Genomic DNA, 15,266 nt, shown 5'->3' with positions numbered 1-15,266 from the left:
AGTAGTCCAGAAGGAAAGGGGCCCAAAGAAGCTCAAAGCCAAAAGTGTCAATGTGGTGGAGTAAACATTTTTCTTCTGGCAATTTTCATCATGTTTCAGGCGTTGAGACAATATTTGATACAGTTCCATTTTTTGTAGGTTTTTCATAGGTTTCAGTTGTAGGAAAACACCTTTCTGTAAGTATTACAGCACTATGAGCCCCTTTATCCACCATCTTGATTAGATTCTAGCAGCAGCTTCAAATCACCTCACACAGCTGCTTCTAATACACATGTGGAGGTTTCTGTTGCGGTACGGCTACGTTTTTAAACTGTTATCATCAGAGGAGTTCTTTCTTGTTGTAAAACCTTTACCAATCAGCATGTATATACAGCACAATACCAGCATTTTACAGACAAAACTGACTTCAGAAGTCAGAAAAACCAGAAACAAGTGTTTTATTTCCATTCTCTTTCGCTTATCCGTTCAGGGTCGCAAGGAGGGCTGGAGAATATACCAGCTACCGTAGTACAAACCATAGTTTGTATTTACTTCACTCCACTCGTTAGCTCTAAAAGAAGAAAAAAAAAAAGCAGATTCCAGAGCTGAAAATTAAAGCCAATGTATTCCACATTCTTTATAATGGCCAGCAGGGGGCAACTCCTCTGGTTTCAAAGAGAAAAACTGCCCTGGGCTTTCTTGTATATGTCCTCAGTTCTCAGTCACATAAACCTCTTGTTTGTCACGTCCATTCTCAAAACAACAACGTGGTGATGACTTAAATGATCAGCTTGAAATTTCAAAATAAAGCGTCACCAAACAACTGGGGAAGTCCATCTTTTATATACAGTGTATGGCTTCACCCCACTTCTAAACACACAGCAAAGCCAGTATGAAAGCAGACATGCTCAGCTGATTTCTATTCAAATGAATAACATGCTGATCCATGAGAGGTCATGTTAACAGAAGCCTGTTAAAAATCTGCTCTGCCATTATTTAAGACCTGCAGCCTGAGCTCAGACTGGTGGGTCACCTACTTCACTCCAGTGAGCCTGACATGTCAGAGTGAAGACGGAAAACTACAGTTTTCAGATCAGCTTGTGATTTTGGATTCGCCTTCGTACTTTCGCCTGAAAATATTTCACTGGATAAACGGCGACGTTGAAAGTGCCACACTGATCCCAGCACTTCCTTTAAAAACAAACTCGCAGGGCTGGAACGTGTGGACTTTGGTCCACTTCGGAGAGAGACTGTACAATTTTTAACCAGCCAAATCAAACCTGCAGACTGACCGAGGACGTGCTGAGTGTGCGCACCGATCATACATGGCGCTGTTTTTACTCGGGAGACGTGGCTTTCAGAGAGCCATGACAGCGATCCGGCCGTACTGGTAACAGTTCTTACTGTCTTCATACTGTGTGCACTGTGAAATGACACGCACGACTCTTCAAAGACAAACTGCACAGAGCTGCAGAGACCACGCAGGAAATGTGTTGGGTTTTCTTGCAGTCGTAGGTTTGTTTGATTCCAGTCCACTAGATGGTGTAGTATGCCCACTCACTGCAACGTAGTGCTTATGAACCAACTGTGATATTACGACGATATCGATGTTAGATATACATATAAAAAACTCAAGTTACAGCCAATTACATTTAATGCGAGTTTAATGTCTGTATTCGTCTTCATCATAGCCATACTGTTTCCATTATCTGTCACAAATATTATATAAACATAATATTCTAACACGTTTTAATGTCGTTTATTATACTTTGCAAATATTTTAAATGCAAAAAAGGGTGCTAAATTATTATATTATATTATATTATATTGTCGATCTGGTGAATAACTGTTAGGGATGTTTTTGTTTAATAGCAAATAATAACAATAATGTCCTTTTTCATCCTTTGCCTGTCTTTCAAATTAAAGCTAAACAAACACCTTGCTTGTAGATGGATAATATTTAAAATAATCTCCTCGTCATTTAATGCATAAAGTATTTGGCTCGATGCTTTTGCAGGAGTAAATCATGACACTATAGATGTGTTAGACTGCAAAACATTACCTTTAAAAAGATTACTGCGGGTTTTTTGTTTGTTTGGGTTTTTTTTTTTAAAGGATGGAGAAATATCACAGTCGCGCATATAAATATATGACTGGGGTCACGTGATGGTAAATAACTACCAGCAACTATGAGCTCTTGCAAACACTGCCATCTCTGAACATCACGTCATTTGACAGTAGGCTAGTTTTATTCAGCAAATGAATAATTGCTGCTTCTGAACTGCTTATAATCAAAACTCATATGAGTTCATGTACACCTTTTGTTTTATTCAAGTACCGTGTTGGCGCACTTTACTTGGAGCCTTTGATTTTCACAGCTTTGAAATGTGTTCAGCAGTAATCCATCCATCCATCCATCCTCATCCGCTTTATCCGAGATCGGGTCGCGGGGGCAGCAGCCTAAGCAGAGAAGCCCAGACCTCCCTCTCCCCAGCCACCTCCTCCAGCTCATCCGGGGGAACACCAAGGCGTTCCCAGGCCAGCCGAGAGATATAATCTCTCCAGCGCGTCCTGGGTCTGCCCCGGGGCCTCCTCCCGGTGGGACATGCCCGGAACACCTCACCCAGGAGGCGCCCAGGGGGCATCCTTGTCAGATGCCCGAACCACCTCAACTGGCTCCTTTCGATGTGGAGGAGCAGCGGCTCTACTCTGAGCCCCTCCCGGATGGCCGAACTTCTCACCCTATCTCTAAGGGAGAGGCCAGCCACCCTTCGGAGGAAGCTCATTTCTGCCGCTTGTATCCGCGATCTCGTTCTTTCGGTCACTACCCACAGCTCGTGGCCATAGGTGAGGGTAGGGACGTAGATCGACCGGTAAATTGAGAGCTTCGCTTTTACACTCAGCTCCCTCTTCACCACGACGGACCGGTGCAGCGTCCGCATCACTGCAGCCGCAGCACCAATCCGTCTGTCGATCTCCGGCTCCCTTCTCCCATCACTCGCGAACAAGACCCCGAGATACTTAAACTCCTCCACTTGGGGCAGGAACTCATCCCCGACCCGGAGTGGGCACTCCACCCTTTTCCGGCTGAGAACCATGGCCTCAGATTTGGAGGTGCTGATCCTCATTCCCGCTGCTTCACACTCGGCTGGAGCCAAGTGGCGGAGGGCTTTCACTTCGGTGGCCTCAGAATCTCATCTCTGCTTTTTGCGGATGATGTGGTTCTGTTGGCTTCATCGGGTGAGGGCCTCCAGCTCGCACTGGAACGGTTCGCAGCCGAGTGTTCAGCAGTAATGTAGGTAGAAACTTTGCATTTCTAGTTCATCCCAGCAAAATAACTTTAATAGTACACAGAGACCAAGAATAAGACAGTGCCATACATCAGCACTCTAAATCTACAGGAACAGATGCTGTCGCTGAGGGTTAAGCTGAACAATGGTTCCACTTTTCAAACCTGCTTTTAAGGCCCCACGAAACCCAAGATTCTTCTATTCCCATCAAAGTTGGACAATGTGATTGCTGTAATTGTCCTAACAAAGGACGGCTTTGTTATCTTTGGTTGTAACATTCAAAGTAACTATTCTACCTTATTCTGCTACCCTCCGCTCATTTTGACTACCACCGTCTCCCCGTGTGTTTCCCTGCAGCACTTCAGTGGCCTCAGGCAAGAAGCCTGTTAATGGAGTGAATCTGTACTATGAGCAGACAGGCAGAGGAAAACATGCTGTGCTGTTGCTTCCTGGCGCTCTGGGTAAATAAAAGCACACGCCTCCTTTTAATGTAGAAGAAAAGTTTGGCTATATGTGAAGACATCAAAATCTTTTTCTATACTCAAAATATCTCTGTTGCAAGAATAACATATCCTTCAGTACAGTTTGATTAAGTCCTTTAAGCATCTAAAAAAAACTGTTATGTTTTCTACTGCAGGAAGCACAAAGACGGATTTTGGTGCTCAGCTTAAGTCTCTGAGCAAAGAACGCTTCACTGTAGTTGGCTGGGATCCCCGTGGGTATGGACAATCCCGTCCCCCAGACAGAGACTTCCCCCCTGACTTTTTTGAGAGGGATGCGAAGGATGCAGTTGATCTTATGAAGGTTTGCTGATAAACTCAGGGTGAAAATGATTACCAATCTGACCCGTACAGTTTCCCGAGAAGCCCCTTCTCTGGGGGGCATGTGAAAGAAAGGAACATATGGGGAGTGATGAACTTCATGCTCAGTTCAGCGTGTAGTAAAATAATAAAGGTCTAGAATTCATTCAAAATGGAAAATAAGTTAAATTCTGCAATCCAAAACCTGCTAGATTTTACTACAGTCTAATATCTGGATAGATATTAGAAAGCAATACGAATCCTAATATATTTTTTTAACCACAGATCGAGTTTTACCATTTATGGAAACTCCCATAACAAAACAGATAATGTACTGGCAGGAAATTACCTTTAAAAAATTACCTGGACCTTTTCTTTTTGTTCTTTTTGTCCTTTCTTTTTTGTTTTGTTTTTTTACGCAGTTTTATAAGAGAAAGTGTTTAAAGCACAATTAATAAATTAGTATATACAGTCAGTGTATATGCCTCCTCTATTCTCTGCTTTGTGTTCTGATCAAAATTTAGGCGACCCTGACTTCAATGATGTCTAATCCACCTTCCAATTCTAATACTGAGACATGTTATTTTCATACGCCAATATTAAAATTCCTGGTTTATGAAGCTATATCCTTCTTTTACCCTTCAGTAATGAACATGACAAAAAGCCCCAGTCTGGGGTTTTATAGTTTCCGGTATGAGGCTACAAACAAATCCCCCCTCCTTTCAGTACTTCTGCAATATTTTGTATGCCAATCAAATTGCTTTTTAACCATCATCATAACTCTTATGCAAATATAAATTTCGAAATCACTGGCGACCTATGAGCTACACGTGCAGTATGTGAAATTAGATGGGTGCAGAATCCAACACAGCTGTTGTGTGTTGATAAGCTTTAATAATATTTTAATATTCTCTTTGATTTTTCTCTTTGATCTTGTTATTGTATACTATATGTTCCAATAGTGGATGCTCATATTACACACAGCCAAAGTTGTGAAAAAGATTGTAAATACTAGATGCGTATAAGTAATCTTCACAGGCACATTATTCTGGCCCCGCCTACCTGTTATTCAAATTTGAGAGATGATTCAAAACAGAAAATTTAAAGGCCACCCCCACCCCCCACCACCAACCCTTTTCATGCTTCACTGTTCAAAATGTCTTAGAACTGTGAATCATTCAGGAAGGATTCTGTCAGATAGGTTTCTCACAATATCTGTACATTCAGAAGCATGAAGACTAATTTTTTTCTGCATTATTTTCTGCATTTCAAATGCAATCTGGTTTATATATCACAATTCATACACAGATAAAAGTACAATTCAGGGCCCCTGTCTAGTCTTGCGGTTAAAAAAGAAAGTTTTTGCATTTTTTACAACAGCAAGTTGTGTTACCGCTTTGACACAACCTACTTTTTTATGATTTCTTTGGCAGACACTGGGATTCAGCAAGTTCTCCCTGCTCGGGTGGAGTGATGGGGGAATCACCGCTCTGGTTGCAGCTGCAAGGAACCCCCATTTGATCAAGAAGATGGTTGTGTGGGGAGCCAATGCTTTTGTTTCCCAGCATGACCTCAAGCTTTACAATGGTGCGTCACTTTTCATTGCCTTGGACAAGTGGCAAGTTATTCGAGCTACAAACTGGCTTTCATTTGAATATGTGCGTGTTGTGTGTTTGTGTGTGAACGGTTATGTTGTGGGAACACTCAGAGGTGCGTGATGTCTCCAAATGGAGTGCGAGGATGAGGCAACCCATGGAGGAGGTGTATGGGGAGCAAGTCTTTGCTAAACTGTGGGAGGCCTGGGTGGATGGAATCGCACAGTTTGCCCACAGACCAGAAGGTGATGGCTCTGTGCTGCTGCAGGCGCACTAGACAATCTGAAAAGATACTTGTTAATTTTGTCTCTTGCTAATGCATAGCAGCAGATAATCTGAATGTTTCCTTTTTGCTCTCTGGTTAGGAAGCATCTGCATGGAACATCTGCCCCTGATCAGCTGTCCAACCCTCATCATCCATGGAGAGAAAGACCCCATGGTGCCAATTCTCCACCCTGAGTACCTCCTCAAACACATCAAAGGTTCACGGTGAGCATGCACAATAATATTACCACAAATTGATGAATTTCACTTTTAGGTACAAGCTAAATCAAGATTTTCATCCCCAAATCTAGAGTGCATTTAATGCCAGAGGGGAAACACAACCTCCACCTGCGGTATGCTGATGAATTCAACAAACTGGTGGAAGACTTTCTTGAAGAGTGAAACCATGGCTTCATTATTCGATTGTGTAGCAAAAGAATTGGTGTTACTTACTTTAAAAATAAAATGTAGAATGTGGATTGTAACATTACTTTGATTACTTTTTATGATGCAATCTTCATTTGGAATGTTAGATTTAACAAAAATATAGAAATATGCGAAACAGCTTTTTACATTAATTAAAGTTACAATTTAATGTAAATAAATTTCATTTGTAACAAACTCTGGGATCTATCCAGCTATAGACCTGTGACAAGTGTCTTTAACAGGATGCTCTGGAGCAAAGTTTACTAAAAATGTATCAAGGGCTCAGCAGGCCAGAGGCTTTATTGGAAGAGGAGAAACATTACTACCATCTCTAACTGCAATATCGTACATTTATTTGACAAGGAAAGCCCAAAGTGTCACCTTCAAGGGCTGAAGCAAAACTTCAGTGAATCCGGTGGTAAAATCCCAGAGGCTCCAGTGTTAAAATGCTTAAGCTCACAGCAAAATAAAGATGTTTACAGTCCGGTACAAGAAAACGTTTTGGCCACTATAGCTCTATCTGACAAATAATAGGAGCTGCTGTGAAGTACTGGCTGTCCAAGAGGTTTGTGCTGTGAAGTGTTGGTGAGTGGGATTTTAATTGTTTTATTTATTTTTGACTTGTCATTCATTAGCAGGCTGCGTGGCAACCATACAGTTTATGGCTGCAGACTGCTAGCCTTAGCTAAAATCATAGCATACTTCCGTCTCTACTAAATATGGTCACCTTTGGCTTCTAAAACCCAACATGGCTTTTTGGACAAATGGAGGACGTCATTGGCATCTTTTATACAGTCTATGACACAGCCCAATGAGTCTATTGCACAAGAATAAAATATTTACCAATAAAAACTCTTATAAAGTCTCTGGTATTTCATAGAGGGTGCCACTGTAAGAAAGTGTCATTAACAGCTAATATATGTGTCTTAATTCACACTGAATGTGTAATATAGGGATCTATTGCGGCACCAAGATCAGTTGTGCTGGATTCTCACTCTCGAGCATCGATGATCGATTGCTTTGGCCTGCCTTTTTTGTTAAACCAGGAAGTATTCCATGCTGTTTATAGTTAAGCTAACGCGGACTTTAGATGTTCATCCAATAAAGAGTGAAACAAAAGTGGCAAAATGCAGAACGGTGCGGAATTTAAGGGAATTTCCGTTCACAATTTCTCTGAAAAGATTCTGGAGCAGGTGGTACACTTTCACGTCATGAAGCTCAGCGGCGGGTTTTTCCTTTGGGTCGGTTCGGCTCCGGTTCTGTCCAACTTAGCAGTGTCGATGAGCAGCAAATATGTAAGTACCGCACAGCACACCTTCATTCACTAAGTACTGGTAAGCCGTTTTCCAGAAATAAAGAATATTGGGTATATTCGTCGGGTGAAGAATAAGAAACTCGGTATTTAAAAGCGCAGGTCTTAATTTTTTTTAGGATGATTTTCAAAATAAACGTTTTTCATAAAGAATATATACGTTAAAATTAATATGATTTTTTTTTTTTTATCTTATTTTGCTGGGCTTTTCCTAAATTTATGTTGAAAAAATTAATGTTTTTTTTTTTTTTTTTTATTAATTTGGCGGTGTAAATGAAACAATTCCTCAGCATTTTTTGGTCTTTTGAAAATGAAATGTTGTACGGCTCCACTTTTTTTATTTATATGTTGTAAACAAAATACTTGAACTTCTTTGGGCTGAACAAAACATTTGTTACCAGTTAGCCTCCTACTTAGATGGCTGCAGTTGATTTATTTATTTTCTTATATTGTATGTAATATGACATGGGGGATCATTTTATCCACCTTGTCCTGGCTACGTAGCACAAGAGGGAAATGAGGAAACTAATTCTTTTTGTTCTGGATCGGTTTTATTCTGTTGTTTATATCTCCATATTCGTTCATAGTTGTACTTTTGGACTCTACTATAGTTGCGTTGCTTTTGTGAGGGCCTTTTTGTATACTCTTGCAGAGACTCAATGGTGGAGAGTCCTTGAGTTGATTGGGTTACACCTGGGTAGAGCCTTGCAGTAGGTTTAAGTAGGCCGACACTAACAAGCTTACCCCCCACTTCTAGGAATGGCAACAGTAACACACATCTCTTCCAATCAACCATGCATATTTGCTGTTTATCTTATACTGGGTCTCAGTGCAGCCATTCAGTTCATTCCCTGTCTGTAACATCATCCCCTAGGAAACAGAAGAGCAAATAATCGGGCGGGACTTGTGTCTGAGATGACCATATTAGGGGTATCCATCCTCAGTGACATCATCCAGAGCCAAGAGTATAAGAAAACTGCCTAAAGAGAGCATTTTGAGCAGTCTGTAGCCTGAGCTCTTGGCTCACAGGGATTACATTTACAAATATTGACTACATTTTTTGTTGGTTCACTAATATGATGATCCAGTATTTTACATTATATACTGTATATAGACTGATATATATATATATATATATATATATATGTATATATATATATATATATATGTATATATATATATATATATATATATATATATATCCATACATATATATATGTATATGTATGTCAGAGTGAGAAAGCGAGTCTTGTGAAGATTAAAAGTGTTTCTCTATTTCCCTGAGTTTAAAAAAAATGACCTAGGCCTATAAACAGGTATTAAGTCACTTACATGTTAATTTGGAAAGGGAAGCTAACAGCTTATATGCTTTTGTCTGCAGGATTCAATGCCATTATCTACTTTAGTTATGGGGGACCCATCCAACACAGCACCAAATTCTTTGGCACAAAGATTAGGTAATGTATAACACTAGTTTGCAATATGTGTTGTATGTAGGAGATGGCTACAGCAAAGTCATAAAATGCTCATTTAAGTTGCCATGTGCTTCTTAATTGTGGATTTCTATTATATGTTAGAATTTTACCATTGATGTAATTTTGAACCCAGAGTCACTGGCATGCTTTTTTCTTGCATGTGTTTTTGGCGTCTACTTGACCTTCCTTCCTGAGAGTCAGCAGGGAGAATTGAAACTTGAATAGAGTGATGCTTCAAAGTAGCATATCTGTGTTTGGAGTATTCAGAGTGTGTGTTAGTACAATAACTAGTGTAACCGTGAAACGATAGGTTTGAAATCAAAAGTGATTCTGATATTGCAGTTAATTACAGAAGCAAGGCAAGTCTCAAATCTCCACAAGTTCTATCGTCAAACTTAATTACAGGTGGCTTGGAGAAGTGTTTCAGACCTCTGATATGCTGTGGAGTGTAAAATGATACACTACATTTAACTTGGTCCAAAACACAGCAGCAAAGAATAGCCATTTATCTTGGTTTTGTGAAAATACTTGGCCAATCTCAGTGTCCACTATAAAGTGATGTCCACACTGGAAGACACTATGAAATATATAAATAAAATGGTAAATGACCTGTATTTGTGTAGCGCTTTACTAGTCCCTAAGGACCCCAAAGCGCTTTACACATCAGTCATCCACCCATTCACACACAGGTGATGGCAAGCTACTACAAATATCACTGAAACTCAGCAGCTTGCAACAGGTGAAACACTGACAATGTTAAGTGAGTAGGAGGCAAGTAACCTATTTCAGTTTTGAGGTGAGTGGTTAATGCAACTACCAGTGTGAACAAAGGACTGCTGGTTGACTGTTGACTCAGTGTCAACTGAGTGTTGACTCATTAGCAGTGTACCTACACAACAAGAACCTGGTATGCTAACCAATGTTGTAGTATCTATTTCTGGAAATGTGCAGGGTGATGCAGAGGGCAATTGTAAGGCTGAACGTGGACGTCTTTTTACCTGCCAGTTCATGACTGGGTAGAATTGTCTTTGGACAATCGATTCTACAATAAGCCAACTTTGTTTATACACATGCCTAATGCAAAGTCTACAGGGATGACTACTCATCCATGGTGTCTTTACCACATAATGTTGCCTTGACAACTAAACAGGAAACATGGGATTTTTTTTTCTCACCCACAGCCAATGAAATTAAGGAACTGACTGGCTGATGCATGCTTGTATATCTACTGTGTGTTTTATCTACCCGGTACTTTTGGCATCTCCATCAACCCCATTGTTTAATGTCATAGTACTACTTATAAACAGGGAGATCACCACAGCAGATGGCTGCACATGTGGAATTTTTTTTAAAGACTAGATTCCCTTTGCAATGCAACCCCTGACATATTTGTGCTTCCTCCTGGGATTAAACCAGGGATCGTTTGAATGTGTAAACTACTACACTATAAGCTAAACTACACCAAATTCCAGGTTCCCTGTGTCCCTTTTTTAGTGAATGATATCCTTTATTCTCGGGAGCCACTTCAGTCTCTTAAAGTTAGAAATGTTTAACTCAGGACCCGCTCGCTTCACATAGCCAGCCCCTATTTTACCGTTGTCAGTTAAGTCAGTGAATGTCACTGACTTTCTTTTGCCACAGGTGTGGATGACCCTTTAGGCAAAGTCTGCAGGAATGCAGAACTATAAAATATGTGCATAAAGAGCTCTAATTGTCTGCCAGGGAGTCCTTGTGACAGTAGAACAGTCCTTATAGGTGTGTTATAGTTCCATATCAAACTGAGCAGAAGTCGGGTTTCCCGAAAACAATTTTATGACTATTCAGACTCAGTACACATGTTGTTCAGGCAAACTGTAGCCAGACCTCAGAGAACAATAACAGGAATTAAATTGTCCTTGATGTGTTCATGTCTGCAACAATATAACTGATTGTTAAGTCCTTGTGGACTTTGCAGCTACGTGCTAAGTTTCTATAGACATTAGAGTTGGGCCACTGCTGACCTTAATTTATTTTGACCAGTTTTGTGTGAACAAAAAGTTAACTAATGTTGTGTCTCTCCATTTTTCAGCAAAGAAGACCAAAAAACAAGTATTTGTCAGTTACAGTCTTCCAATGACAGATTCCAGCCTCAGTCTCTTGGTGGAGAACAGGATCAAAAAGGAGCTGGAGCTGCACCCTGAGCATTTTTGAGCACATGTGACCCTTTGTAGGAGGAGAGCAGCAGTGTAATACCGGAGTCATACTCAAATGCAATAATCAGGACAAACGGCCACATCAAGTGTTCTTTTATTGACAATAAATTAAGTAGTTTATTATCAAAACATGTACTATAGGCCTGTGGCTTTGTCTGTTTGTTTGTTTTTTACAAATGCATATTAAAAAAATAACACTTAGAAAACAGCATTAGTGGTTGAGTTTTTTTTTTTCCTTCGGTTTTCTTAAGAGTATTTTTTTTACTGTTGAAAACATACAAACTACCAAACCATACTGAATGTCTAAAATATGTGCTGTGTACTAAATATGACTATAAAAATGGAGGATGCTCGGGTTCTGGTATATCTGCACAAAAATGCTTCATGGGATGGTTTGTCTATTCAGTGTGTGCTTCACAGTCTATAAAAGTAAGTTATGTTCCATATTTTATAAATGAATGGCACATGTATACCTTACATTTTTATGCAGTCCTAAGGGATACCTATATAATAAAGTGTATAATGTACACTAATCACAACTAAACCAGGTCTATGCAGACTATGCTGCTCTATTCTAATCTTCACACATCTCAAAAAACTGTAAAATATTGTGCTTTCTGTCTAAAGTTACACACTCTAGGAACAGGATTACAGTATTAGCACAGTACAGAGAACGAGGAGTGAGATTGGAAATGTTTGCTAATTAAGGAGGTATTTCAAGCAACAAAACTTTCCCTTGGCAGCATGACAAAAAATAAATACTGTTTTTTTTTTTTCTTTCATTACATCGTATCTTCTCTGTTTTGTTAACAACAGAGCGATAAAGCCTTTTAAATTGCTGAGGTGCATCATAAGACATACAGTAGTGCACTAGCAGGCCATACTCATGTCTGTTCAGCTCTCAGATTTGTTTTAACATTATGCACAAAGTCTCCGTCGGCTACACATATGGTCTGCGAGAAAGGTCTCCGGCTGTTCGTCATCCAACAACCATCATACGCCAGCATCAGCAGTAGTAACGCTTCTTTAAAAATCAGTGTCCACACTGACCTCTCAGCTGAGGATAAAGTGCCACATTGGACTTCATATAAAGAGACCACAAACGAGGAAGTACTTGTAGCAGTTCACAATACAGCCCGCAACTTATTGTCTTGTTTCCCAACATTTACCATGTATTATTTTCTGAATTTAGGGTGGATTGTTTTGTGTTTGTGTGTAAGTGTTTGGAACTGGTTCGGGCATGGGCATCATTAGAAGAGGGGTCAATATGAGTTCTCTTTCTTTTATAGGTACAGTTCTTGGCACCTTGGTAGTCTCTTGCAAACCAGGCAGCAGCTCCAATGTTGCCTACAAATACCTGCTGGCTCTGTAAATGTTGTTACAGTAGATTAAGGGAGTTTAAAGGAAATGAGAAGCAAATTGTACGTTGAGCATTTTAATCTTTGAGTACCTTTCAAGTGTTTTAGCAGTAAGGTCCAAATTTTATCTTTATGTAATGACAAATGGGGGTGTTTTAGACTAAAGGCCAAGCGTGTAATACCCAATATTACACTGGGTATAAGGTATATTAAAGAGTAGCCTAACATCCACTTATTTTTTGATAATGCAGTATTATTGTGGGTATGGGCTATGATATACAGTATGCTAGCCTCCACTTCTGACACAACAAATACCTAAAAATAACTACAGTATAATTCATCCATCTTCGTATCCAAATCAGGGTTACAGAGGGGCCTGTCGCAGCTGTCATAGGGCGAGATGCAGGGCACACCCTTGACAGGTCACCAGTTTATCACAGGACTAACACAAAGAGTAAATGGTAAATAGACTGGTTCTAAAATAGGGCTTCTTGAGCACTCAAGGTATTTTATACAACATCACTCTTTCATATTCACACAAGGACTTTTTCTCTACGTCTAAGTGCTTTCTATCTAACATTTTTACATGTTGTCATCGGGAGCAACTTGGGGTTCAGTATCTTGCCCAAGGATACTTTGCAGACTGGAGTAGCCAACCACCAACCTTCTCTACAGCCACCATTAAAGAGCCAGACAACCATTCACACCTAGAGTCAATTTAAATTCGCTGATTAACCTAACCCTATGTGTGTATGTCTTTAGGTTTTGGGAAGAGTTCCCAAAGACAGCATGCAAATTCCAGTCAGAAAGGCCCCAGACTGGATTTAAGCCTAGATCCTTCTTGCTGTGAGGCAACAGTGCTAACCACCCCACAGCCTGTTTAGTTTTTTCCTTTAAAACTGCTAACTGTTACCCCATAGTTTAACTGTACCCGTTGGTAAGTATTTTAAGGTACCGAAAATTACACTGTCAATTGAGAATTACTTGATAAATGCTGGGGAATTACACAGTGAGTCACAGGTTGTATTAACCAATGCTATAGAACAAAACAAAATTAAAAAAAAAAAACCATTTGTGCCTTTTTCATGCAAAAAGATAGTGGCTTTAGCCAATCCCTGGATCTCCAATGTGTTGGCTGCAAATCACAAACACTTGATTGTGTCTCTGACATTTAGTGCAAAATAACCTACAAAGAGTTCTAAGATGTAGTGAAATCCAGTTTCAACGAGTCAAAACTACAAACAGTAAACTCACAGAGCACACGTTATTGAAAGTTATTCTGCTGTACTTTGTCTCTCCACTTGTGTCTGCTTGTACCCTCGAGCAGAAGGTGGCTCAAGAAAATCATCAACACCACTGAAGACGCTCATATTATCTGACATACACTGACTTCAATACAATATATTTTTGGCAACTCCTGAAGGAATCATAGTCACTACAAATGACACAAATTTACTATCATCATCATCTGAATCCTCAACATAAAAAGAGTTCATCTGAACAATTAGTTTCCCTTAAAGTACAGGAAGTTCAGTCATCACTTGCTCAGGTTAGTGCTTGGAGCAGTTATTAGCACAGAAGACAACTTGCAAAGCTGCTCACACTCCATTGGCTATGGCATGATTCCCGATCACCTCCCCACCAGTTGCAAGGGCGTATGAGGCAGGTACCGCTGCCAGAGCGGTGGCTGCTGCCACTGTAGCGCCCCCAGTGGCTGAGAGATGTAACGGTGTGTCGTGAACACGGGAGTAGTCCCTATCACTCTTGGCGAGAAGGAGGTGCTGCTCTCCCGGATGGAGCAGGGTCTGACGGGTAAAGGTCTCTCCATCAGCCAGGCTCTCCGGCAGTGGCTGTCCCCGTGGCTCAGGCAGCAGCAGGAGGCAGATGATGCACAACAGGGTGCAGCAGGCAAAGATCACATGATGCAGGAAGTAGCCCTTCTGGTTGTGGAGCTCCATGATGGGTGCAGTGAGCATGCCAAAGCCAGCGCTAGCCAGGACCAAGCCCAGTCCTCCACCCCTGCAGAAAGAGAGGTCACAGCTGATTTATTTCCAAGGTGTTCTGATGCACCTTAAACTAAAAACAGCAGCATTCTATAAGCATTCTTCATACAACAGGATTGGGACATCATTAAAAGTGGACTTCTTATTTTTTGAGATATAAACATGGTCAAATAACGTTAAATGGACTGCTTCTTATAAAGTAGCTTTCTACTACAGGCCTCATTCAGCTTGTCTCATGCAGCACTCTTTAACTATGCCTAAAGGCTTTCTAACCTCCTAAATTACCTAAATTACCTCCTTAACATGTCTTGAAGGTCTCCAAAGGCCTGGTAATGAACTAATCATTTGATTCAGGTGTGATGACCCAGTGTGATATCTAAAACCTGCAGGACACCGGCCCTTCAGGGCTGGAGTTCCCCATCCCTGATGTAAGGAGTCACAGATTGATCCACGACTTTCTAATTGGTAGATGACCCAGTCTACTACTTGAGCCACAGTCACCATAATGCAAATAATGACATACATACATACCCCCTTTTACCTATTTTTGTCTCTTTATTATATTTGCAAAA

The 15,266-nt window shown here is 40.5% G+C and overlaps 3 protein-coding genes across 3 annotated transcripts in view; 2 read left to right on the top strand and 1 right to left on the bottom strand.

Annotated features, from left to right (window-relative positions):
- The first annotated feature begins 991 nt into the window (after window positions 1–991).
- Window positions 992–6,593, top strand: bphl (biphenyl hydrolase like). The gene is made up of 7 exons (XM_003457285.5): window positions 992–1,369; window positions 3,627–3,730; window positions 3,907–4,073; window positions 5,503–5,656; window positions 5,778–5,909; window positions 6,030–6,153; window positions 6,240–6,593. Exons 1-7 carry the CDS (start codon window positions 1,305–1,307, stop codon window positions 6,328–6,330), a joined length of 837 nt encoding a protein of 278 aa, XP_003457333.1. The 5' UTR covers window positions 992–1,304; the 3' UTR covers window positions 6,331–6,593.
- A 754-nt stretch (window positions 6,594–7,347) lies between these two features.
- psmg4 (proteasome (prosome, macropain) assembly chaperone 4) lies at window positions 7,348–11,544 on the top strand. Its single transcript, XM_003457291.5, has 3 exons — window positions 7,348–7,649; window positions 9,048–9,123; window positions 11,210–11,544. Exons 1-3 carry the CDS (start codon window positions 7,482–7,484, stop codon window positions 11,329–11,331), a joined length of 366 nt encoding a protein of 121 aa, XP_003457339.1. The 5' UTR covers window positions 7,348–7,481; the 3' UTR covers window positions 11,332–11,544.
- slc22a23 (solute carrier family 22 member 23) overlaps window positions 11,325–15,266 on the bottom strand; it is a 25,315-nt gene continuing 21,373 nt past the window's right edge. The window contains exon 10 of the mRNA XM_003457308.5: window positions 11,325–14,710. Within this exon, the coding sequence (XP_003457356.1) occupies window positions 14,290–14,710 (421 nt within the window). The 3' untranslated portion in view covers window positions 11,325–14,289. The remainder of the gene's footprint in view (window positions 14,711–15,266) is intronic.

Source organism: Oreochromis niloticus, linkage group LG17 (genome assembly GCF_001858045.2).
Source record: "Oreochromis niloticus isolate F11D_XX linkage group LG17, O_niloticus_UMD_NMBU, whole genome shotgun sequence".
Classification (NCBI taxonomy): Eukaryota; Metazoa; Chordata; class Actinopteri; order Cichliformes; family Cichlidae; genus Oreochromis; species Oreochromis niloticus.
Note: the sequence above shows the minus strand (reverse complement) of the source record. Positions and strands in the feature narration are given on the sequence as shown.